General features: G+C 40.2%; 1 protein-coding gene across 4 annotated transcripts in view; it reads right to left on the bottom strand.

The window, feature by feature from the left end:
- LOC307215929 (lymphocyte antigen 75-like) overlaps positions 1–25,566 on the bottom strand; it is a 64,230-nt gene that overhangs the window by 33,717 nt on the left and 4,947 nt on the right. For 3 of the 4 annotated variants that reach the window (XR_013838711.1, XR_013838712.1, XM_079975764.1), the window contains exons 2-20: positions 22,106–22,477; positions 15,699–15,872; positions 15,217–15,381; positions 14,525–14,635; positions 14,150–14,293; positions 13,361–13,549; positions 12,589–12,746; positions 9,709–9,816; positions 9,324–9,409; positions 8,951–9,120; positions 8,643–8,839; positions 7,222–7,364; positions 6,361–6,442; positions 5,380–5,448; positions 4,326–4,449; positions 3,113–3,148; positions 1,520–1,695; positions 772–836; positions 329–405 (exon numbers count right to left, since the gene is read on the bottom strand). Coding sequence is in view for 1 of the 4 variants with exons in the window: in XM_079975764.1 (XP_079831890.1) it covers positions 329–405; positions 772–836; positions 1,520–1,695; positions 3,113–3,148; positions 4,326–4,449; positions 5,380–5,448; positions 6,361–6,442; positions 7,222–7,364; positions 8,643–8,839; positions 8,951–9,120; positions 9,324–9,409; positions 9,709–9,816; positions 12,589–12,746; positions 13,361–13,549; positions 14,150–14,293; positions 14,525–14,635; positions 15,217–15,381; positions 15,699–15,872; positions 22,106–22,477 (2,646 nt within the window). In the remaining 3 variants the exon portion in view is untranslated. The remainder of the gene's footprint in view (positions 1–328; positions 406–771; positions 837–1,519; positions 1,696–3,112; positions 3,149–4,325; positions 4,450–5,379; positions 5,449–6,360; positions 6,443–7,221; positions 7,365–8,642; positions 8,840–8,950; positions 9,121–9,323; positions 9,410–9,708; positions 9,817–12,588; positions 12,747–13,360; positions 13,550–14,149; positions 14,294–14,524; positions 14,636–15,216; positions 15,382–15,698; positions 15,873–22,105; positions 22,478–25,566) is intronic. The other variant, XR_013838710.1, reaches the window with a different exon arrangement.

The following is a 25,566-nucleotide window of genomic DNA, read 5'->3' on the forward strand; positions in this document are numbered from 1 at the left end:
TGCAAAAGAGGAAAGGATTTCTTCAACTTTAATAGCTGTGTAGATGGGAGACTGTCATGCAAGCTGAACTGCTGAAATTCCCTCTTCTACACAGCTATTAGGAGCCCTGCCCTCTTTTGCACCAAGACATCCACAAACAGGCACCGCCAGCTGATTATTTTGTTGCTTTTAACATCCAGAACAGCACTCCAACTCCATAAAACTACTTTATTAGAAGTAGTGCAGCTTCTAATAAAAAGTCTAAAGGAGAACTTTTTCTCTAAGACTGAAAGTTTGGGGAGAGAATAGTATCTTAGCATTGTTTAAAAAAAAAAATTAAACAGCTTACCTCTGTACCAACTTTGATAAGAAATATGCCAACAATTCCTGTAGTATCGTTCATGATAGTATGAAAATACTGAAAACCTAGGCACAATGAAGAACTGAATTATTTCAGATTTGCCTTCTTGGTGCATGTAAATATTTATCATCATTGATTAGCTTGCTCGTTTCATTTTCATGTGTCCTATTGCACAAAAGATTTGTTGACTCACTGGAGAAAGGACCAAAATGGAGCTGGCATCTTAATTTTTGCAGCTACAGAGCACAGCTGCCAAATTCTGAAGTTTCTGCTGCAACGTTTACGTGTTTATTATATGTAAGAAATCCTGAGCCTCAAAGCTCAAGTATCTTGACCTATGACCATAATGCGTTCATCATTACTAGATCATATTCATCAAGTGAATGGCAAAAGTATTTCAGACATATATAGACTCTGATAGTTCTACATACAGTGAATGGTAGCGACTTGCAGGAGCTGTGTATTTCAGCCACCAACTTTGTCTTTCGTCCGATAACTGCAAAAACAAAAAGGAGATGCATTAGCATTAAATGCCATGTTACATCTCAACCTAAGTATCAGAAAAAATTAGAATCTGGCATAAATTCCATATAAAGTCTATATACCCTAAATACACTAAAAAATGTTACCATGCAAACTAAAGGCAGATAATTTTTAAGCCTTCTCCCTCAGGTATTCAGTAGATCCTAGTTTTTAATTAAACAGTCCCAAGAGCATTTCCAATGCCATAGTAATAAAAGCAAGTGTGAGACACAGGCAGGTTTCTTGGTGCAGTTTTTTAAATAGAGCTTTCTCCTGCATGTCAGAAACTAATGTTTTCAAGTCAAGCCCTGTTTTGCCTGCAGTCTGGGAGAAGATTTGCTCCCACTTTTTACTCTGAAATTTCATATCATCAATGAGAATTAGGCATGCTCTGGATTACCCTTTACTCTGTACTCTTCCTAGTACTAGAGGAAAAGCTGGGGAAGAAGGGTAAGAGAAGAACATTTTTTCATTGGATGCAGGAAAAACACTTTTGCTATATATGCTGTCAGACAAAGGTATCCTACTTCTCACAGGCTTTTCCTGAATAGCTTATAGCAACAACAAGAGAAGGTGGTTTTTGTTTTTTTAAAACCCCTATTTTGGCATGAACATTTTCACAACAAAATATATCCAAGAGACAAAGAAATAAATTACATTTGCAATCCTGTTTAGAATTCCTGTTAGTGCAGTGAAAGAGACCACAGATGCTAAATCACTTCCATTATTAGAACAGTACAGAGCAGCTTCTTGAAAGCTCAAGTGCTTATTTGGCACAAACCAAAATTCAGACCCATCAATATTCAGTACTGGTCCCTGAAGTCCATCTCCATCTACAAAAGAAAGAAAGAAAAAGAATGCCATACACCTAAGCTTAAACTAAATGAAACACTGCATGCACACACAACCCCACCTCCAATTTCACAATGTTATCTAGTAGTGGTAGATGAACTATTGTAACAATGAAGTGAATCTAAAAAATACTGTGCATTAATGCAGGAAACTCTGCAACATAATTATTATATTTCTAGATCACCCTTCATCTGCCAATTGTAGGGCAGCAAGCAACCATAGATAAAAGCCAACATAAAAAACCAAAACCCCCCAGTAATTATGAGCATATGCTTCCCTATGGGCAATGCTCCAAGACATTCACTGCAGCAAAGCTGAGTCATTGCTGACCCAACACGAAACTAAGCAAAGTAACAAATGAGTCCCTCTAAAAGTTTCTCCAGTTTCTGATGTTGTGCTCTGAGACACATTGTCCCCAAAAGTAAGTACGATATGAGGACAGCATTGTCTGTGGAGGCCTCAAGGCAAACAGAAGGAGCACATTCATCTTGTGGGGAGGAATAGACCAAAGGAGTATGTATGATCTCCACGAAAGTCAAATGAAGATACCTTTAAATCAGGGATTGGGAACATTTGACATTCAAGATGATGTTGGGAGTCACAATTTCCTTCTTTCCTGACCATGCTGATGGAAGCAGGAATCCTATAACATGTGGAAGGCTGTAGGTTCCCTATCCCTGCCTTAAGTTGATGAGCAAATGATCAAGGACAGCAATTTTATGAGCGATACATTTTGGAGATTGTATGTCAATGGCTAATAAGATAGTTGTGGCCTACAGAGCAGCCTCAGTTCAACGTATTTGAGACAGCACTATGCTTTTATGTTCCATTGTGACGTTTAAGTGCTCTCTTAAATTAACCATCCATGGATTAATGAAGACAGAGAGACACCCTCTCACTGATTTTTCTTCAACGTCACTTGCTGTTTTCCCTGAAGATTTGCCAAATTTAAGTTTCTATATAAAGTACTGTAAGATTATTTCAGGTTTCAGTCGGCTTTTGGATTTAGGCCCATGATTCAACAGGGAACAAGTAAGGTATCAGTCTAAGAGCCGCTCTGCTTGTGTTTGAGTAAGTTGTTCAGAGTGCGAAGCCAAGCCAGAGTCAGCAGTTATGTAAGATGAGATGGGATTCATTGGATTCTTTCCATCATCTGACCACTGCTGGGCTGGGGGCCACAGTACACCCTCAGGCCAACTGAAGAGTGGTACTGCAGAACAGCAGAGAGCAGGCTAACAACTCCCTTTACTTCCAGGCTGCATTAAAGGTAATGAAAATAAGATAGCTGGGGGTCCAAGTTGCTAGAGGCTGTGTTCAAGATCACTATCACTTTTGGAGACCTATATGTGGCTAGCACCTTTATCAATGATGTGTATGAAGCCTAAGTTGTTCGCTTACCTGGTTTGTACCACTCTGGTGTCTTTGGAGTACGACCTGTTGATGAGATTAAGGAAAATTAGGGCATGCCAATTTCCCTTTTATCAGAAGAAAAGGAGAGCTGGAATCTTCAGGAGCACCATTAAACAAAGAGTGAAATTGTGCTGTTTTTTTCTTTTTACCCGAAAGGTGCAAGCAGTAAAGTTTTATTACAGCTTACAAACTTGAACACAACTGCAATTTGGAAAAACCAACCAACCAACCAACCAACCATGTAGCTTGCTTATTATGTTTGTTTGGGAGGTGCTCAGGTGAGTTGTGAGGGGAGGGGAGGTTTGGAAAAGCTGTGGGGGGGCAGGCAAAGGTGGGTGAAGTGTACAAAGTGGGGCAGGGCAGGATGGGGGGGCGAGGGTTTGTGGTGAGGCAAGCAGAATGAGCAGGGGACGTAGTCCTTTGTATATAATGCATACTGATTTTACTTTTGAGTAAAGAAGCATTGTTCTCTAAAGTATGAATAGAAGAAGCATGGGGATTTTTGTGTGGCAGCAGTGGGAGACCCCATTAGCTAAAGTGGTGTCTCAAGTTAAGAACAGTTTCAGGTTAAGAACGGACCTCTGGAACGAATTAAGTACGTAACCAGAGGTACCACTGTAACAAGAACCTGTGAAAGCCAGACATTCCTTCTATACTTGGGCATCATCAGAAAATTTTAAAATGGCATTCAGTTATTGGAAGCAGAACAAGTCATGCCCAATAATTGTGGAGTGCAATTGATTATGTGGAATAAAAACATGAGAGTAATTTTAATGTTATCAGGTAATTCTTTATAGTCAATGTAAACTAGACACAGAAAATCAAATGTTGATTCAAGGATCACCTTTCTTTTTTTAAAGCCTCAGATCCAGCTTGAGGGTTCCCAAGGACATATTGATGACCACTGAGAACAGGATGCTTAATTTGTTAGGCCTGTGGCCTAATCCAACAAGCTCTTATTGTTCTTGTAAAAAACACACACCATGTGAAATAAAACTTTTTTCAGTGCTCTTTGCCTCAAATTCACAGGAATTTGGGCAAACAGTTCATGCTGACAAATGTGAATAAAATGAAAGTAAAGACATTTCTAAGCCTAATGCTGCCTTCCTATGCACACTGACCTGGGAGGCAGCCATATTGAATATGGTGACGCTCACTTCTAAGTAAACATGTATACAACTGAGCTGTGAATGAAGTTTACCTTTAGCGATCTGGCACACCCATTCAAGTTGTGAACCACAGTAGAAAGGCTTTAAGTAGAAATCTTCTTGTCTGTCTTCAGAATAGTAAAGAGTCCACATTGTTCGTCGTGTTAGTCTTAGAAACTGCACACATTATTAAGATAAAAAAAACCAATGAAACTGATTCCTGCATGTGCAGTGTAATATTTACATGCAACTAAGTTCCACTGTTTTAAGTGGGACTTACTATCAGGTGAGTGTAATGCAGCCTAAGTGAACTGTTAATAAACAGAAATTATATTTTATTCTTTTTTTTTTTTTTAAATGGGCTTTTCTATTGATAAAAAAGCACAGCTACTTGCTTTCGTGCAGCCAGATCTAAGGCAATCTCACACAGCCAGATCTAAGGCAATCTCTAATCAAATTTCCTTCCAAGTATGCTTACAGAGGATTGTAGCTCAAAAACTAAACTACAAGGACGCATGCACTTAAGCCAAGGTTGGCCAGGTGAAATAGATATGGATCCTACTGCACTTGTAATTGTTGCATAGATTTGAAATCCTGCTTAGGGTTAACTCTGTTACAGTGAAAGCCTTAGCATGTGGACTCCACTGTATTCAATGTTATTTACTCCTAGTAAAAAGGTGAATGCAGCCTTATTTAATTTGCTGTAACAGATACACACACACACACACACACGTTTATCACCAGTACTGGTTATCAAAAACTGCATTATTTTATTATATATTTTTGAAACTAATTAAAGAGGAACTGTTTTTCAACTACAAAAAGAAGAATTTGGACAGCATTTGTTACTACATTTCTCAGAGAAGACAGCAAGGGACACAAAATTATAGACTAATTTTTTTATCGGTCCAATGCAGTATTTCTATTTCATTCTTAAGTTACGTCACAGTAAGCGTGCTGTAGCATTTTCATTGTATTAACTCAATGACAACTTCACACTGGCAAAGTTGCAGCAAATGATTCTAAATTTAATCTATCAATTGAACTAATTTATAAAAAAAACCCCCAAAGTATTCCCACTTAGTTATCAAGCGTGTTACACCGCACCTTCACAGCTGCGCAGTCTCTAGTATCGTATTCATCTTTAAACTCAGGGTGCATAACAACAGTAGATACCTACAGAAAGAGAAGATACAGAATTGAATTGAATTGGCAATGACCACATTGTAGTTTTTCACCACTGGCACTCCTCCATTTGTTTCATTGGAGGAAACAGGGCTACACACACATTCCGCTCTGCTGAGTGAAGTAAAAAGAGAGCCCATACTTAGGCCTCATGGTTGGTGAATGTATGTAAGAATGTGGTCTTCCGCACAGAATTACAGCTGTATTGCGGCATTCATTTCCCTCACGTGCGAAATTAGGGTTCCAAAATCCTAGAGAGAGTCTCCACAAGCAGAGGTGGCTCCCTGCTTAAGAAGAGTGTCTTTCAACCCGTGCAGGGCTGTAAGAAGAAGAGCACTCTGGAAGAAGCAGAGCACTCCCTCATGCGAAGGCTTTAATCACGTAAGATAAAGCAATGCCTGAATAGGGGCTGAAGTGCAAGATCACAATCTGATACATCGTTCAAAAAAGTCACCAAACGTGACTCAGAGTTTCATGTGCGCTTCTATGATCACACAAGGCTCGTACATATGGGCTGTCATTTTATTTCAGTGAGCCCAAAAGAATCTGCATGAAAACCTGATTCTTCCAATGAAATGGATGGAACACAGTGCCTGTGATGGGAAACATCCCTATGCTTCTCAGAGCCCCTGCACGTGTTAAGAAATAGCTAGATCTTTTTTGTTGTATATGTGCATACTTCTAATACAAAGCAACAGTAAGAATGGCTAGATCTTTAGATTCTTAAAAAGTCTTCCACTGACAAAATATGTTCAGAATTGCATTCTTCAAAATCCCTTTCATTCTTCATGTCTGAAATAGTTGGGGTTTTTTTGTTTTGTTGTTGTTTTAATTTCTTTCAGACCCACCTAAGTTCTCCCAACTAAGGTACAATGATATGCTATTGCCATCAGTTTAACTTACAGGCTTATTGTCACTCCACTGCCAGGATCCTAGAGAGTCAGGATTCCTCTTATTTAGCCCAATCCAGACCCAACGGCTATCGCTGTAAATGAAATACCATTTCAGTCCAAGTGCAGCTTTAAGCACAAATTATTCATCACTATAATCATGCAAGACAAGAGCCCTGTGCAGACTTCCAAACTGAAAGTACAGTGTGTGTGTGTGTGTGTGTGTGAGAGAGAGAGAGAGAGAGAGAGAGAGAGTGAGAGTGAGAGTGAGAGAGAGAGAGAGAGAGAGAGAATCATTTTACCGTCTGCCAAAATTCCGATTATGCCTGCCATTTGTACATTCCGATTTACATGTAGATTTCACAATGCATGTATGTTAATTAATAAATACTTAGCTACAGTGGTACCTTGGAAGTTGAACAGAATCCGTTCTGAAAGTCCATTTGACTTCCAAAACGTTTGGAAACCAAGGCACGGCTTCCGATTGGCTGCAGGAAGCCTTCCTGCAGAATCCTAAAAACACACACCACAATCTGTACTAAAGATCTTGAAATGTATGTATGTATGTATGTATGTATGTATGCAAAAGTATACTGCTTAATCATTTAACTAATGTGTTCATTAGGAAACAATAATCAAAGCAAGGAGGAAGAGGAGGAAACAGACTTGTCACCACATGCTACTGAAAATAATGTTTAAAACAAAATAATTGAAAGAACAAATTTGCCGATTGTTCTTTTCATATCAACAATAGCGGTTTTAGTTCATGTTGCATTAATGCCATCCAGAAGCGTTTCTTTTTAAAATACATGACTATTAAATGTCACATTACCAACTGAGTTTGACCAGATAACTAGCTTTCCAAGAACGTTACCTTATGGTCTCTCTCAGAATGTCATGGAGCTCCTTGATTTCTGTTAAGTGGCTAAAACTAGGGAGGTGTCCTCCAAGAGCCTCACAGAATCTCTCCGCTTCTTCCCATGTTCTGGTTCTCAGCACTCTTTCCTTATGAAATAACTTTGCAAAGAAAAAAAGAAAATCCAATTCAACCCTTTATCAATGAAAAGAAAGGAGCCAAGGATATACCGTACCTAATACTTCAAAGCTACTTGGCTGCCGTATAAACCTACCCAATCTGGTTTTATACACACACATTGCATTCTGTTCTCCCTGTCTTGTTAACAAAAACTGCCCTAAGAAAGAATCACAAATTTATTTTCTTGTGCTGTACACCCCCCCCCCATATATAGCTTCCTTCAAGGAATCCTGGGAACTGTGGTTTTACCCCCAGCACAAAGCTACAACTCCCAGCACCCTTAAAGGGCATCTCAGGAGCCAAGTGGTGCTCTTGTTCTGATGCACAGAGGCTGATCAGCCAGGGAAACAAAACCAAATGAAGATAATCTAATCAGCTAATACAAATAAATGTAATGCAAAGAAACAGTTGACCGTGGGAAAGGAAGGATTATGCAAGGGTGTTCTGTGAGTTTTAGATACAAGTCCAAAGTAATTCAAGAATATGAATACTGTGTGTGTCTATGTGTGAACTAGATTAGCCTTAGCCAACCTGCTACCTCAAGATGTTTTGGACTACAATTCCCATCAGTTCCAGCTGGTTGGAGCTGATGGGAGCTATAGTTGACTATTCAATTATTTCATTTCTATACCACTTAATATATTAAATATCATTTAACATATTATAGATATCATAAGCAGTGTACAAAAAACTGAATAAACAACAGACGACTTAAAATATTACGAAGATAGAGTTACATATAAAATGTTACATTAATACAAAGTTATACACACACACACAGAGAGAGAGAGAGAGAGAGAGAGAGAGAGAGAATATCTTCCTTCTGACACACCCTCCCTCTCAGCTTCTGGGTCCTCATCCAGCGTCCAAACAAAATTTCACAAAAGTCATTAAAATCTTCACAGGCTATAAACTAGATTAAAATCAACAACACGCTAAAAACTAGATTAAAACATATGGCAACATTCTATGTATCTGGCTAGGCTTGCCGAAACAAGCATGCCTACAATGGCATTTGTGCACTTGTTTTTGTAAGGTGTGATCGGAATGAACATCAGAAAATATCTCTTCCCATATGGTGGAAATATCTAGTTCAACATTTTGTAGTGCTTTTGTTTTTTCTTCATTAAGATAATATACATGGTTTTTAAAAAAAGTGTTAGCTCGGTTCCTTCAAATTCGTAATATCTAGAGGGCATCAGTATAGTGAAGGCTAAACTAGATCCTTTAGATGATTTAATTGGAAGGATATACGCTACCTTATAACACGCAAGACCTGATCCGCTGTGCCAGCCTGGAGGGCAAGGGTCAGTAACTTTAGGAACTACTTCTGGTTCTACTTTTGGTCCAATGTACTTCTTGCAAATAGAGTAAGCTTTCGTTGTTTTGCAATTCTTGACCTCCCACTTTCCAAGGTATTTTCCTGCTGACATAGCCACGCATCCTCCACGCAATGCTAGAATGTAGATTAAAATCAAATCAAAATTGTAACCAAGAAATTCAGTATTGTTCAAGATTTAACATAGAACAAACAGTAGCACTTCACGATCTCGAGAAGGTACTGTACCTGGTTGGAAATGACCCCAGTTTGTGTACGTGAGCATTTCATTCTTCTCATCTACTGTTCCCCAGCTATACTCCCCTGAAGAGTTGATATCGTGCAAGCCAGTCCAGAAGTACTTTTCTTCCACTCTGCTATGCTTTCTAATCAAATTGTTTATGAATTCTTGTTCGAATCTGTAAGAGTCAAGTTTCAAAAACGAAGGATGCAACTATCATGATCAAATACATGAATAAATCTACTAGTCATAAATGTAAATACTTCACTAGCATATTGCAGAGTTCATTCTACATTCATGTTTCAACAGTACTGCATACTCATCTCTTGTTGCACAACACACATTTGTTTTATCTAGACAAAGACAAACACTAAAGAATACCTGTTTGTTATAGTGAGGTTGCACAGTTTCCCAAACAATTCTTCACTTTTCTGAACCTTGTAACAAAAGTCTCCGTGCCTCCATTCCTAGTTTAGAGAATAATATTCTTTTACTCAAAAGTATACATTATGTTCCACGTTACATTTTTGCAAAGGCAGAATGGTGAAATTTAAGAATTGCTACTGCTTTGAAATTGGGGATACACTAGAACACTAGATAAATGACAGATGCTTAATATTTATTTAATATGTAAGAATTCTAAATATTCCACTCCATTTTATTAATAATGAATCTGAAATTCAAAATGTCAGGCAGACAGTAAGCAAAATACTTTTAATACAACCTCCAAGATTGGTTTAAAATGTAATTATTGATATAACCTTACCTCACCAGTACAATTTTTATCTGCTTTTGAGTCATTCAAAATCTTTCCGTTTTTCATGCAGACGTATTTAAGTTTATTGTCACAAGGCAGGACATTCCATCGACCCAGCTATCAGCAAGAGGAGGGGGGAGATTTTTTTTAGAACATTCCCAATATTATTCTCTCCATTGTTTATTGATTTTCAATAAAAGCAAACAGCCAGAGTAAACATACAAGGGAAAAAATGGGGCGGCACAAACAAAGCAAAATGTCCACTGTATCTATGCATAAACTTCTAAGAAAGTAGTTCGATAAATATAATAAACAAATGCATGAGTGCTAATTAGTCTTTCCAAAAGGGGTCCCTAATAACATTTTTTTAAAGTACAGTGGTACCTCTAGTTATGAATGTAATTTGTTCTGGAGGTCTGTTCTTAACCTGAAACTGTTCTTAACTAGAGGCGTGCTTTCGCTAATGGGGCCTCTTGCTGCTGCTGCGCCACTGGCATACGATTTCTGTTCTCATCCTGGGGCAAAGTTCTCAACTCGAGGTAACTACTTAGCGGAGTTTGTAACCTGTAACTACTTAGCGGAGTTTGTAACCTGAAGTGTTTGTAACCTGAGGTGTTTGTAACTCGAGGTACCACTGTAGTTGAAGTCTCATTTAAAACCACATTGTCTATATTACAATACAGAAAGAAAAAGATTTCGAGAGTGCTTAGCTTCCCTGCTAGTCTCTCTCTCCCTCCCTAATTTTTTCCTGGATGGGAGTCTAAAAATGTAACAAGCCTGCCCTGCATCCCAAACTGAAAGAGGATTTTAAGAACTTAAAAAGCACCCTGCTAAATCAGCCCAACATTCTGTTCTCACAGTGGCCAACTCTTGTGAGTCCCACAATGGGGGAAAAGAAGAGAACACAGGCAGCGGCAAAAGAGAGACTGGAGGAGCAGAGGAGCCCGATTCTTTGCTCTGGCGCATTCACATAGTGCTACACCATTGCTTAAGAGTCACTGGCGGAGGAAGAGGCGTGCGGGGAGAGCCCCCTGCCGCCGGCAGCGTGCCCCCCGCCCATGCTGGGCTGCCCATGCCCCCACAGATGGCCCACCCCGCCCCCAGGACATGTGCCAGCCCCGCCCTCACCTGCTCTCCGCCACCGTTAAGAGTTATCTGTTAACGGGGCAATGGTTGCTCATGCACCTCTGCTGTATGTCACAGGCTACGAATATCACATACAGAAAAACTATTAACCCACCAACACTGACAAGCAGCTGCTTTGAGATTTTTCTCATAGAAAGCTGTGAAGAAACAGGGAGAGCTCACAATAGGCCCTGTGTTCCTGTTCTAAGGCTTAAGGGTTTCTCTGTTAGCACAGTGAATTGCCTTCTATTCCTCTGTTGTGACTGGACCCAAGAATAAAGAGGAGAGACACAAGTGATGGGTTGAACTAGGGCCACATTTTATTATCAACAACTGCAAGGGGAAATGAGAATTGCGGGAAGCTAACGTTCACTTCAACTCTGCATGAACCAAACCCTACCCTTTCCAAAGGGCATGACAAAGCACAGTCCCAAGATTGGGACCCCACATTATGATGAGTAGGGCAGCCTTCTTGCCCCCATTTCCTCCCAGGGCCCCACAGGTGTGGCAGGTGAGCCTCAAGAACATTCCTCATCCAGGTTAAGAGCCCCATAGCCTGGAGAAGATGGCATCCAGAAATGTTTCCTTATCTTACCTTAACCTTTCCCAGTTAACGGATTTAACTACAGTGGTACCTCGGGTTAAGTACTTAATTCGTTCCGGAGGTTTGTTCTTAACCTGAAACTGTCCTTAACCTGAAGCACCAATTTAGCTAATGGGCCTCCCGCTGCTGCTGCGCTGCCGGAGCACGATTTCTGTTCTCATCCTGAAGCAAAGTTCTTAACCTGAAGCACTATTTCTGGGTTAGCGGAGTTTGTAACCTGAAGCGTATGTAATCCAAGGTACCACTGTATACTCATCCCTAAACCTCAATGTTCCGTGAACCTAGTACAGAGCAGGTGAAAAAACCCTGCCCAGCTCGGCCAGTTTGCAGGCAGGCAAAATATTCCGACTGTGCCCCAAAGTGAATGGAAATCCCATTATGGAACTGAGTGTGGGCTTGGTGGGTGTGGGGGGAAATGACCAGAGGCCACATAGAGGCACGGCCAAGGACCATATAGTCTATAGATACATCGCCAGACACAGACTCTCTCAAGGCAAATCTAAAAAAATGTATAAACAACTGGGAAACACTGGCCTGAGAATGCTCCAATTACAGAAAAGCCTTTACCAAAGGTATCATGGGCTTTGAAGACACTCAAACTCAAAAAGGGAGAAATGTGCTAAGAGGAAGGCACGCTTGGCAAACCTTCACCATGATCAACTCCCGCCCAGAAACCTATGTCCCCACTGTGGAAGGATGTGTGGATCCAAAATTGGCCTCCACAGTCACTTGCGGACTTGCTTTTAAACCGTGTTTAGGGAAGACAATCTTACTTGACTACGAGTGATCGCTAAAGAAGAAGAGTCTGTAGATACATCGCCAGACACATGTGCTGGTGTCTGTATGCACACAAAGCAGCATTGCATCACCTGCCTCCCTAGCCAGCTGCAACAATGCTCCCAGCTGCAGCTGGCGGGAGCGGACTTCTGGGGTGGAAGTTTGCTAGAATTCAAGGGTATAATCCTAAGCATGTGAGTTCCACTGAAATACCAGGACGTTAATTCTGTGGAAGTCTGTTAAAGGTTGCACTGCTAAGGTATCATCTTTTCCACTTCCATAGGAGGGAATAAGCTATGTACATAAATCCACATGCTTTTTTTCTTTCATTCCCAGAAACTTAAAAGAGGCACTTGAACCAGAGTAACACATAAGCGACTTACTTTTCCTGAGTAAGCTACACAGTTGGGAGTGTTGTTGGAGAGAAGTTTCGGCTCATCCTGATCCCAGTAAGTAAACACTACTTTGGAACCGTCAGACCATTTAAACAAGGCTGGAACATCCTTGTTTATGAAGCCAATCCACACTCTGTCTGCGGTGTCTATATTCAATAGCAAAAAATAAGCAATTCAAAAAGCAATATAGCTAATCAAACAAGACACCAGGAGCACAGCCATATAACTCAAACAAGCTCACTTTTTTCAAAATGCACGGAATTATACAACAGATGCCCTATGACTAAGGCAAGTCATATAGAGATAGGGCCAGCACAGTGCATTTTATACAAGTTGAAAAAAATATATATTTATTTTTATTATTGAGTCTGTGATCTAGAGTGACAAAAATTCTGGCCACTACTACAGTACCAGTAGTAGTAGTAGTAATAGTAGCAGCAGCTGTTGTTGTTGTTGATTAAATTTCTATACCATCCTTCATTTGACGATCACAGGGAGGTTTACGATATAAGAACCCACATAAGACCATAAGAACAAACACACCCAAACTCACATAGTTTAAGAGGTCATAGATTGTTTAAGTAGTCAAAGGCCTGGGAGAAGAGGAATGTTTTTGCCTGGCACCTAAAGATATATAAGGTTGATGCCAGGCAAGCAACCTTCTAAACCAAATTTCCAGTCATTTCAGCCTTAAGTTGAGATGGGGTGATTAGCATGAAAAAGGCAGAAGAAATTCATGCCTATGCTTAGCCAAACTTACCATTATGAAGTTTTGTAACCACTATCTCAACATCTGCTATGGAGTGTATGCTGATAAGGTTGCTATTGCTTGCATTGCAAAGCTGATGTGCGTCTTCCCAGGAAGCAGTGCCGCTCATTAGCATATAGCAAAATCCATTGTGGGAATGCCAATTAGGTTCACACTGGGTCTCCACATACTGCTCAACTGCTGAGAATAAATAAAACATGTGAACCATTCAGCAGGAAATATACACTGGGTGATGCGCAGAAAAAACACACAACTTTTTTATTTTTTAAAAAAGGAAAGGCAACTATAGCATGACACTATTCAGTAGCATTTTTACAATGGTAAAAATTCCCAAACGTTTCCCCTGATTTTGTAACTATTAACTATTTCTGCAAACAAAAACAAAACAGCCACACCTGGCTGAAACTCTCTTCTCACCCTTTGCACCTCTTTATTGTCTACTCTGAAGGTTTGAGACCAATAGGCATTGCAACGAATATACTTTTTGGTATGCTGTTTTTCTTGCAAGCAGGCTTCCATAACTAAGTTGTTCCTTTTTTTTTAATATTTTATTTAGGGTTTTCTTGTTTTACAGTGTGAGTGTAATGCCTCGTATTTTTTTTTTCTCCATGTAACATTTTTACAAATCCGTTTCATTTGTTGAGATAACTAAGTTGTTCTTGAAGAAAAAAGTAGTTACGGAGCAGTGTGCGACAGATGCTGCAGCAGCTGTAAATATGAGTCAATTTAACTACGTAACTGCCTAACAAAAACCAAATCCACAATTTAATTCAAATTTACCTGCAAACTGTGACTGGGTATTGTTGAATGGCTTCTTGCACACATACGGAAGTTTATTCTCACAAGGATAACTCATCCAGGTACCTTCATTGGCTTCCATAGCTACACAGCCAAATCCATCTAGTGGAGATGAATTCTGAATCTCTATAGAAAAACAACAACAAGTATTTAGAAATTTAAAGTCATAGTATCACACAATTATAGGGCAGGAAAGGAAGAATTCCAAACATTTAGCACCAGAAATCATTTTTTTTAAAATAAAGCTGCAATCCTGTTCACACCTTCCTGAGAATAATCCACTGAACACCGTGAGACTTTTTCTGAGTAGACATGCACAGAATTTGACTGGGCAACTGATCAGTGAAATGTGTTCACCTTGACTCCAGCTGACAAAATTCAACGGTGTATGATCCGACCACTGCCAGCCTCCAGAAATATCCAGCTGGTTTAATCCAATCCAGAATCTCTCTGCGATGCCTTCTTTTGCTAAAGAGTTAAAAATATTAAGAGATGAATAATACTGATTGGTTTCCACGCTGTAAATTCATAGTTCCCATTTAGCTGTACTGAACCTAGGTATCGTCTTTTCAGGTAGCTTTCGGTTGCTAAAGTAATATACATATTTAAGGTCAAACAGAAATATTTGGGCACCAGCTTATGGAGCACAGTATGTGATGTGGTTGCACAAGCATTATATGAATTTATTAGATAGTGGCTTAGTTTGTACATCATGTTCAGCAAATCCATGGCTTAAGAAGAAGCCCAAGTATCAGAGGGAGTGGAAGGTAGATGAAAAAGGAGGAGAAAGCAAAAGGAAGGGGGAGAAAAAAACCAAGGGCACATTCTGGGTCCAGAATTTCTTGTGGGTATTTTGGTTATTTTGGTAGTAGGAAGTAAGTTTGTGTAGAATGGAATTTTGATAATTCTAGAGAATTATGCGGAGGCAACTCCTTCAAGAGATATGAGGTGATAGCTAAGAATCTACCTTGACACTAATCCTCTTGCTAAGGTTCCATCCCGACTCCCCAATTTGGTAGTGCCAGAAATTCACTATACCTTGTACGTACCTTGAATACGGCTTAACTCGGATGCACTGGCAATGCTCAGCAAATCTCCACCTTGACTCTGGCATGAGACATATGCTTCTTTCCAAGTAAGGGCAGCCTGTGTGTTTAATTGGTAGCAATTTCCAGAATCTGCATCATGTTCCCATGCATTCTGACAACCATCCTCTGATGCAAGAGAAATAAATAATTAAAAAGCAACCATCTGGGTCCCATACAAGCACAGTAACCATGTGCTGGGAATTAAAGAAGGGGGCAATATAGATGTTTTCCCCACCCTTCAAACGAAGAGCATGGTCACGCATAGTTAGAATGAGGCATTGCGATGAACACAAAGTCTGCCTGCACCTCCCATATCTATGTGCTGCACTAGATTGGTGTTGCAGGAGGGTAGCAACTGCAGCAGAAAGATTCAAGGACAATCAAAGAAACATTTAAACATTTCAGTGTAGCACAGTATATAGCATTTTAGCAATGCTACTTGCCTGGCTTTAAGCAGACACCCCATTCTTTATCTTGATCAAAACTGTAGGTTGTAGAACACCATTCACCATCTGTAAACATTTCATTGCGGGTGCAGTCATGATGCCATGTTCCATTAAATAGGAAAGGGAATTCACAAGGCTTTCCATAGGAATTTCCATCCTTCGTATAAACCTCTGTAGGGGGGGAAATAGTTTTGACATTTGAGGGGGGGGGGGAATGGATATGAATGCATGGTAAAGTAAACCAATATTAAGACCATTCAGAAGTAAATTCAGAAGTAAAGATTATTGGCACACACAAGCTATTATTTACGTCATTCAGAAGTAAAGATTATTGGCACACGCAAGCTATTATTTACAGGTATATATAACGCAGTTGCAGTGCATCTTAATATAATGCTATAGGAAAATGCTTAACATTTCAGCCATATGCACTTCATGCAATAATAATTCATTATTATTATTATTTTCTCAATTAAACAAAATGGTTTTTTTGTGTTGTTTTCACCGTACTTTATGCGAGGGCATAAATATGGATATATAAAACAAATTAATATGATAAGATCTGTAGAAGCCAAAAATCACTCAACAGTGAACTCTTGAAATTAAAAATGTCTCATGGCCCAAACCTATGGTTCCATACTGAGCAGCTTTCGGGGCATGGGCATAGTCCGGGAGGTGGTGGTGGGGCAACTGCCCCCTCTAAATCAAGTAAATAAAAATACTTAACTGACCAATTGTATTGCAGGTAACTCGGTTCTCCCCCACCGCAACATAAAGCCTGCGTCCCCTAAAATAAATCCTGTGTACGCCCATGTTTTGTGTTCAGTGCTTTGCGAAAGGCGTAACTAGTGCATCTCAAACAGCAAAGCTATTCCTGGGATATGTCAGTTCAGCGCCAGCTACACTGATACACTTCGCTCCTGATGGTGGGCTGCACTCTGCAGCCTCCCAACCAACGTTTGGGGTTGCTAGCATTAATGGAATGTTGCCACAATCCCACAGAAGACACTTATAACAGCAAATACTCATGAGCGCCTTCTTAGTAAGGATCTGCCCTGCTTGCTGGGAAAAAGGAGTATATTTAACTGTGTTAGCAGTGCAAGCCATTCTCCAAACACTTTTTTAAAAAAAGTGAGAATAAGCCTCAAGGCAGACACCAATACTGTTTCTAGGGCTTCACAATTCACATGACCTTCTTCCCTGTAGCAGTTTCATCTACTTATTGACATATCAAGCTTTCAACCTCATCAAGGTAATAACTAATGCATTCTTTCGCAACTACTGGAAATTCTGAGAGATGGCTGGCAACAGAGCTGCAGTTCTTGCATGCCATTCATGCATGTCTCATTTTTAAAAATTTGCCTTAGGGCAGAACAATCCTGTCCCTGCCCAGGGAGTCATTAAAGAACTACTGCATCTCTGCCAGCTTCTGCAGATCAGGGAAGAAGGAGGGGGGGGGGTTAGGAGTTATTTTGTGCTCTCCTCACCACTGTACTAGAATCCAGGCCCCTCTCTGGGAGCTGGCCTGACATAGGATCCAATGGATCCTGTAGCCCCTGCCCCCAAATGGTCCATTTTCATGCCTCCACTGGCTACCACCTGCTCAGGTGAGGACTGGGCCTACATCACAGCAAAACCCTCAACAGCAGGACTCCACACCACTGGCAGAAAGGGGTTCATCCTCTATCCTAACCCATCTATTGAGCTATCAATATTGAGGAGGGTAGGGAAGGATTTCAATCTTAGTTTCTTCCCAGTTTTTTTTTTTTAAATACTTACGGCAATATTGATGGTAGGAAGCATTCAATCAAGCAAACAATGTATGAATTTGAAAAGTGAAACAGAAAATATGTCTTGCCAGGAGTAGGAAAGTAATAACTGAAAAAGCATGGACACCTGCAGGAATCCCCCCCACCCTAGATTCTGGCAAAGTATACATACAAAATACATAAATATAAATCTAAAGACATAAAACAAGCATTTTTTATTGGGGGGAAACAAAACATTTTCTTGACTTTCTGCTTTGCTGCTCTGGAAGGGAGCAACTGAAATAGTCTTGAGCTTTGTTGTGACCCAAGAGGGAGGGAGTATGTACATGTTTGACTAAAAACCCAAACCAGTCAATGACAAAACAATCAGATGAGTAAGAGGTGCTAGTAACTTCTCAGGTGTGTTTGAGGGTTATTATTTTTTGAAATGTGTACAGCAGTGGCAAATAGGAATGTATGGGTGATTACTTTCCCTTTAAGTTGTTTTTGCAGCAAAATCCACCAGCTTCAAGGGTCCTTTTTTCTCCCATGGGTGAGAAAAAATAATAATCACACCCTCTCCTCAACATGGCTGCTACTATGAACTTCACAGTCCCAGTTTCCCTTTCAAAAAACCAACACCTCAGGAGACTTGACTGCAGGGTTGTTGCCTCCCTATCCCACTCAGAAACACTTCTGGGATACTTTATGGGTCTGTCATAAATTCTTTCAACAGGTCAACACTCTCTCAGCAAAATAGCCCCACACCCTGCAATGTGAATACAATAACGATGGGGCTTTATCTGCGTTTGCATCATGAAGCAACTTTTAAATGTTTACAAACCGGGTGTGCGTACGTCACATTTTTCAATAATAAAGTGAGACCTGAACTATTGACTCTTGCCTTTACTGCTACCTGTTGTGTTTTGATAGGCACACTACTGCCTAAGCAGGGCCTAAGCACTAAACTCCTAGATTTCTGAACTGTTTTCCGTGGGCAGCAACCTCAACTGAACCAGGAGAACTAAAAACTAGCTTTAAAAATGAAACTGAAAACTCTGTCTCCAGGCAGTGACCGTGTCACTCTATATGGCTAGCTCTGCTTGCTTTCCTAAATGTCAACTGCACCTATCACTTCATTCATTGGCTAAAGACCCTGAATGGCAGTATAAGGGTTATTTCTCACAAAACCAGCAGGCAGAATAATGCCTGCACATTTTGCCTCATATCTTGAGATCTACAAGACCTAGAGACTTGCTTTTATTTTTTATTAATGACAGTTGGGGTTCTACAGCTCAAATAGGGGACTTTGCCCCCACTCCAGAAACCAATGCCTCAAAGTCAGTGGAGCCGATAAGGAAAAACAGTCAAGTGGATTGGAAGTGATAGGCAGCTCAGCAGAAGTGCAAAACTAGCCAGCCTACGTATATTACCTGCTTCAACTGGCAGAGCTGGTCTTGACCGCTTTGTAGAAAAAAAGGCTACTATTGTATGACAACTATGCATTTCTACTCCGGTTTAACCTAACAAATTTGCAGATTTTTACTCACTGCAATCAAAGTGGATCTTTAAGGTCCACCTAAAATTGTCACCTGTTTCGCTGCAATCAGTGTGGCTCAAACTATGGTAGATGCAAACACCCCAAAATAGTCTGGTGGCTGCAGCCTCTGCCAACTCTATGGACGTGGCAGCCCTTTCAAACTCAGTAGGAGTTATTATATACAGTAATATATAAAGTACCTATGGTTTTTTTTCCTATGCACTGTACTGAGGGATTGAACACCACAGTATGTATCAATGGCCTTATAAGCTATTTTACAAAACCAAAAATGAAAAAAGAATCTGAAGGGGAGGGGGAGGGGAAGGAAGAGAAAGCAGATCCAAGCATTAATGCTTCATAGTTACATAAACACAGAAAGAAAATCATGCCTAGAAATTGCAGTGCGGCACACTGTAAAGCACATTTGAAGCAGATTTCACATTCCCACCACTCCTCAAAGTATTCTGGGCACTGTCGTTTACCCCTCACAACATTATAATTCCCAACACCTTTAATAAACGACAGTACCCAGAAATCTTTGAGGGGGGAAATGTGTTTTGAATGTGCTTTAAAGGTATAGTGTGTATCCAAACCAAGTTTCTCCCCAGCAACAGAGAAAGACAAAATTACCTGCCTTGAGGTAAATTTTCACTTGCTTGGGCATGTCAGAACATTTTCCTCAGTGAGAACCACTGTGTTTGTGAACTAGGGGTGCTTACTATGCAGCCAATTAGAAAACACAGGTTGAAATACACTGACAATCCTCACAACAGACACGCACCCACAGAGAGACTGTTTCCTGGGCACTTAAGTGGGGGTTGAGGCAGCAACCGTGTCCAGGGCATAAAGCCTAATTATTATGGCACCATTTGCAAGTTCTCCCACTTCTCACTGTTACACTTTATACTGTATACATTGTTTGTGTTTCTCTAGTGTTTGAGCTGTATTCAGCACACACTGGTCCTCTCATCATGTTAGTTTGTGACCGCCCCTGCTTAAATTCTCTTCATAATATTAATGTTACTGTTAGCGGTAAATCCAGCCATGGACTTATGTCACCCAGAGTCTTGAGGCCAAACTGCTCAGTGCAGCACTTAAATTTCATTTAAATCATGCATATTGTTATGCTTTTAACTGTAGGCTATATTGACGATTTTTATAGTGGAAACACATAGGAATTTGTTTTAAAGCAAATAGAATAAAATAAAATATGGGATATCTTTATAGTTTACAACTTGAAAATATGTTTTTTATTCCTTATGAGTAAAACTTGATATTTTTTTTAAACAACAACTTGATTAAACTTGGGAGGACTACAAGGGTCTAGGTAAAATGGTCCTGGGAGCCAGATCTGGCCTACTGGCAAAGCAGCTGGCAGCAAAACGAGATTATTCACATTATTATTTGTAGACCATCTTCATTAACTAGGCTAAACCACATGTGTTCTCACTACTCGTCATTCTAGTTTTACAGCATAGTGTTTCACATTTTGTTTGAACTAAACATGGTCCATAATAATAATAATAATAAACAACAGCTAGTAGTTGAAAAATGAAGTTATGCCTGTTGTTTTAGTTTTCTTTCTCCCATGCCATTTCTGGCATGCTTGAGGATCTGTTCACCGTGGGCAGGATTTACCTAACCACCCCTGTCTGCACAAACCTGCACGAGGAATTCTGCTTGCTCAACAGGGCTCTTCACTCACACCCACCCACTCCTAGAAATTGGCCTTGGGGGTGCAGGAACCATCAGAAAAGCATGAGGGGGGAGGAAAGGAGATATAGCTGGCAAGCTGCAATGCTTGCACATAAGAATAGATTGTAATAGCATGATTTTCAGTCTGCATTTTTTACAGCATCTGTATGTGTCTACACAGAAGTAAAGCCTGCCGAGTTCAGTGAGACTTTCTCCCAGGTAAAGGAATATATGGTTACAGCCTTCATTAGATTCTTATTTAAAAGGGCTATTATCCCTGGGACCTTCTACCAAAAGCAAGTCCCATAATAGTGGTGCAGAGCAGTGTGTTACATTTAGACCTGGGAAACTTGAGTTGAAAACCCAGCTCAGCCATGCACAATGTTGTGTAAGTCATTATTTCTAAATCTGCTATTTCCTAATCTGTAAAACTGATACGACCTACGATTAAGGTTCAGAGTTTGATAGGTACAAAAAGATTTGGCCAATTGGTTCAATAATCTATTATTTTTAAAGCATTCATGTTCTGATATCATAATAACTGTAATCATCCACAAATACAACACTCAGGCCAGCAATTTTTTTTTAAAAAAAGTTAGATAACCCTTACTGTAAAACAAAGGGACGCGGGTGGCACTGTGGGTTAAACCACAGAGCCTAGGACTTGCCGATCAGAAGGTCGGCGGTTCGAATCCCCGCGACTGGGTGAGCTCCCGTTGCTCGGTCCCTGCTCCTGCCCACCTAGCAGTTCGAAAGCACGTCAAAGTGCAAGTAGATAAACGGCGTTTCCGTGCACTGCTCTGGTTTGCCAGAAGCGGCTTAGTCATGCTGGCCACATGACCCAGAAGCCGGCTCCCTCGGCCAATAAAACAAGATAAGTGCCGCAACCCCAGAGTAGGCCACGACTGGACCTAATGGTCAGGGCTCCCTTTACCTTTACTGTAAAACAATACTGAGTTTGAGCCAGATTAAGTTGTCTTTAATCTCATTAAAATCAATGAAATTTACATTAGTCATGCCTATCCTAAACTCACTTAACGGGGAGTAAGTCCCAACTGAACTCAAAGGGGCTTACTTCTCAATATACAAGTACAGGATTGCACTGGCAGTCAGAACTTAAACTGGACCTGATCCATTAACTTTAGAAAAGACTGCAATTAATCACACTTTTATTCTGCCATTCCAAGGAGCTCAGGGAGGTGTACTAGCCATTAGTACCTAATGAGCTTCCATGGCTTTGTGAAGATTTAGATCCGAGATTTCCTAGGTCCAAGTCCGTACACATTAGACAGAACCACTGTTGACTGTCTACCCTTTAACTCTTTTCAAAATCAGCATTTACCTACATATTTACTTAACTGAAACTCATGTGCAAACCTCTCCTTTCTCCAGATAAAACAAATGAGAAGGAAAATACATACTGCGATAAGGGAGTTTGCAAATAGTATCACTGGAATTGCTTCTTCTCCAGGTATCAGAAGAGTTTATGCTTGCTGTCACAATTCCATTCTGTAAAGTCAGCTTGTTCTCAGATGCAGATGATATTGAGGCATCGTCACAGCGCCACCACAGTGAAAGATCCGCGTCACAAGCCACCACTTTCAAGGGATTCTGGGATTTGGCAGTTTCTAGTCCAAGGCACTTTTGGGACCCCAAGTTAAAAAGGCGATGCTGGGAGACCCATGTCCATAAGGTCTCTTCTGCTCCTTGGCAGTCTCCTGTTGTTATCTGCTGGTTTTTAACTTGGATGCACTTGTTGGTTTTTTCATGGCGGATGGTGAAGACATTGTTATCTGCGTTAGAAAAGAGGCATATGCTTTGGTGAGTTTTTCCTCTGTGATTTACAGTGGGGAAACAATACTATACTGGTGGTACATTAAGAACATGCTTCCTGGAAAGTACTACCACCAACTAAATGTGTGATTCTAAACATGTAATTCCCAATACAGAAAGTTGCTGCTCTGTAAATTTACTGCTATGTAAAATGTACTCCAACTATAAATTTCTTAAGCCTGATCGAGGATGAACTGATCAGGGTAACTCATCAAATAAATGGGCAAAAGGAATTAATAAGGTTTGTTTGGTGTGTGTGTAATTCTGGGTTTATTTGAATCAAATGTATTGTTTAGAAACAATAGGAATATGTTCATTAGAACTTTTAATTTTTTAAAAAAGTCTTATCTGTAACTTATAAAAATGGAAAACTTTTTAATTTAGCATGAAGTGATAAGTTAACCAAGTTCTGTAAACCAGAGGTCCTAGAGCTTGAATCATTTATCACACCTTAGGGGCAATAGAACACAGCTCACTTTTACCTGGATCAAGGAACCCGTGGCATTCATATATTTCTGGAATATAGTTCCCATTAGGCCCAAGCAGCATAACCAATGGACTAGGATGGTGGAAGTTGGAGTCCAATATCATCTTGATGGCCACAGGTTCATCTTTCCTGACCCTGACTTTTATTAGTCTCTAGATACGACCTTTCCCAAACTTGGGTCTCCAGCTGTTTTTGGACTACAATTCCCATTATCCCTGACCACTGGCCCTGCTAGGTAGGGATGATGGGAAACCCTGCTCTAGAAGTATTTTGAAGTCCAAAGTAGTTGCAACTCATCATGAAATTTATCCCAGATAACCCTAGGCACCTTGACTGAAATGAAAGTTAATTTTGTGATGAGCAAATCTTATATAAAAACACAAGCTAAATTGTGTGGTTTTTGTCTAATTTACACTGGAGCAAACAATCCCAGGGGACAGCCATGTATGGAGATGGTTAAACCTCTTTTGTCATGTAGGAAAATGTGTGTTTGTTTACATCCTGTATGTGTGTGTGTGTCTATTAAATTACTGGTACTTTTTTTTTTTAGATCATAGTGTCAAAGTAATAACTGCTCTGTTAAATAAAGCTATGGAAAATAGCAAGTTAACTGGGACATAAAATATTTATTCAGAATTCATTAGCCTGAATGCTGGAATTTTATATACAAAAGCTTCTAGCTGGAGAGAAGTATGTTTGTGCACTCACAGCCCACTCAGGACCTATTCCTTGGAGTCATGCCTCCAGCAATTTGCTGGAAGAAAACAATTGTGCTGTGTTTTATGCCTTCAGCTGAAATGCGCTATGCAAGTTCTATTTCATTTCCAAAATGTCACCCAGTGCTGGAGCAGGCTGCTGAATACTCAAGAAAATAAACAAACAATACCCAACCCAACCCCTCATGGATAATTCTGTGGAAAGGAGGGGGGGGGGCAGCATAAAAATAGTCAGTATTCAATCTCTTAACTTGGCATTAAGACATGGGCACAGGAATAATAGATTGGCCTGGTGTTCAGTCTTATTGGGAGTGCAATATTCTCTTTATTTGATTTGATTTATAGTTTGCAGCCTTTGGAGAGAGAGTGTGTGTGTGTGTTCTGTAGTTAGACAATACAACAATAAAGTCTTAGTACTGTAGTTCCTAATTTGCAACTGATTATGACATTGATTTATAATCAACTTTCCCTAACTTTTGTTTTTTAAACAGCCAGAAATTAACTAAAACCTTATCGCTGACATGGTGTATAGTATAATAGCTTGCTTCATTAAATAAAGGGGTAGGCAGATTTAAGAGCTGCCATCTTACAGCTGGCAACACATTCTAAAATGTCATTTATGAAAAACAAAATAGCACCAGAAGATATATTTTATGTAGTGCACTATTTCCTCTGGCACACAACAATCTCTTTACTCTTCATGTTTCCTGAAACTGCTTGAGACTCAAGCTTACTTGATCATCAGAAATCTGACCCATGTGATTTGAATCTCAAGAGGAATCCACTCCTAGCTATAATCACCCCTCATCCAGCATTAGAAGTGAGCACATCGATCCCATGAGGTTCAATCCTGTCACATAAGTATTTATTGTTTATCATCTCTGCAGGCTCAGCAAGCTAATCCACACCTCAACACCATTTTAAACCACACATCAGCACTCACAAAATGTAAATGCTAAACAACCAAATTTCTAAATAGATAAAGAAGAGGATCAAGAAAGGCTGAGTTCACCTTCTTTTAACATAGGCAATATTTCTCCTGCAGCTGAAGAAAACCCAATAAACAGAGAGGAACTAATCCAGAGTGTGATGCTGATGACGCCAAGATTGCAGGTTCGATTCCTGTGTATTTTCCGGCATTGCAGGGGGTTGGACTGGTTCAGGCTTCCTCAAACTCAGCCCTCCAGATGTTTTGGGACTACAATTCCCATCATCCCTGACCACTGGTCCTGCTAGCTAGGGACCATGGGAGTTGTAGGCCAAAAACATCTGGAGGGCCGAGTTTAAGGAAGCCTGGACTAGATGATCCTCAGGGTCGCTTCCAACTCTACAATTCTATGATTCTCCTACATGTGTGTAGGGGTTTCCTATGATTAACAATGTCGGCTAAGGTAGCTGGAAAGAGCCTCTACCTGTTTTGGAGTTCTCAAGATTTTCTGCAGAGAGATGACTCAAGGCAGTCCAATATAGGACAGCCTGAATTGTTTATGTCACAGCAGTTAAAACTAACCCCACTTAACAGAGTTGCAAGGAAAACGTTAAGACACACAAAGGATTTTTTTAAAGAATAAACTACATATGGAAGCAAACATTACATCTTGGAATATAATGATGGAGCATTATGAGAGTCCTTCCAATGGTGCAAACAATGATAAGAAAATAATTATTGTAAAAGGTATTGAGAACTGTAGACATGGGATACTGAATTGGTCCATTGAGCTCTCTACTGTCTACCCTGACTGGCAGTGGATCTCCAGTGTTTCAGACAAGGGGGCATTAACAGTGCTACCTGGAGATGCAGATTGATGCATTTAACTAAGCTAAAGCAAATGTTACAGATACAATG

The sequence above is a fragment of the Podarcis cretensis genome (assembly GCF_951804945.1).
Source record: "Podarcis cretensis genome assembly, chromosome: 1".
Lineage (NCBI taxonomy): Eukaryota > Metazoa > Chordata > Lepidosauria > Squamata > Lacertidae > Podarcis > Podarcis cretensis.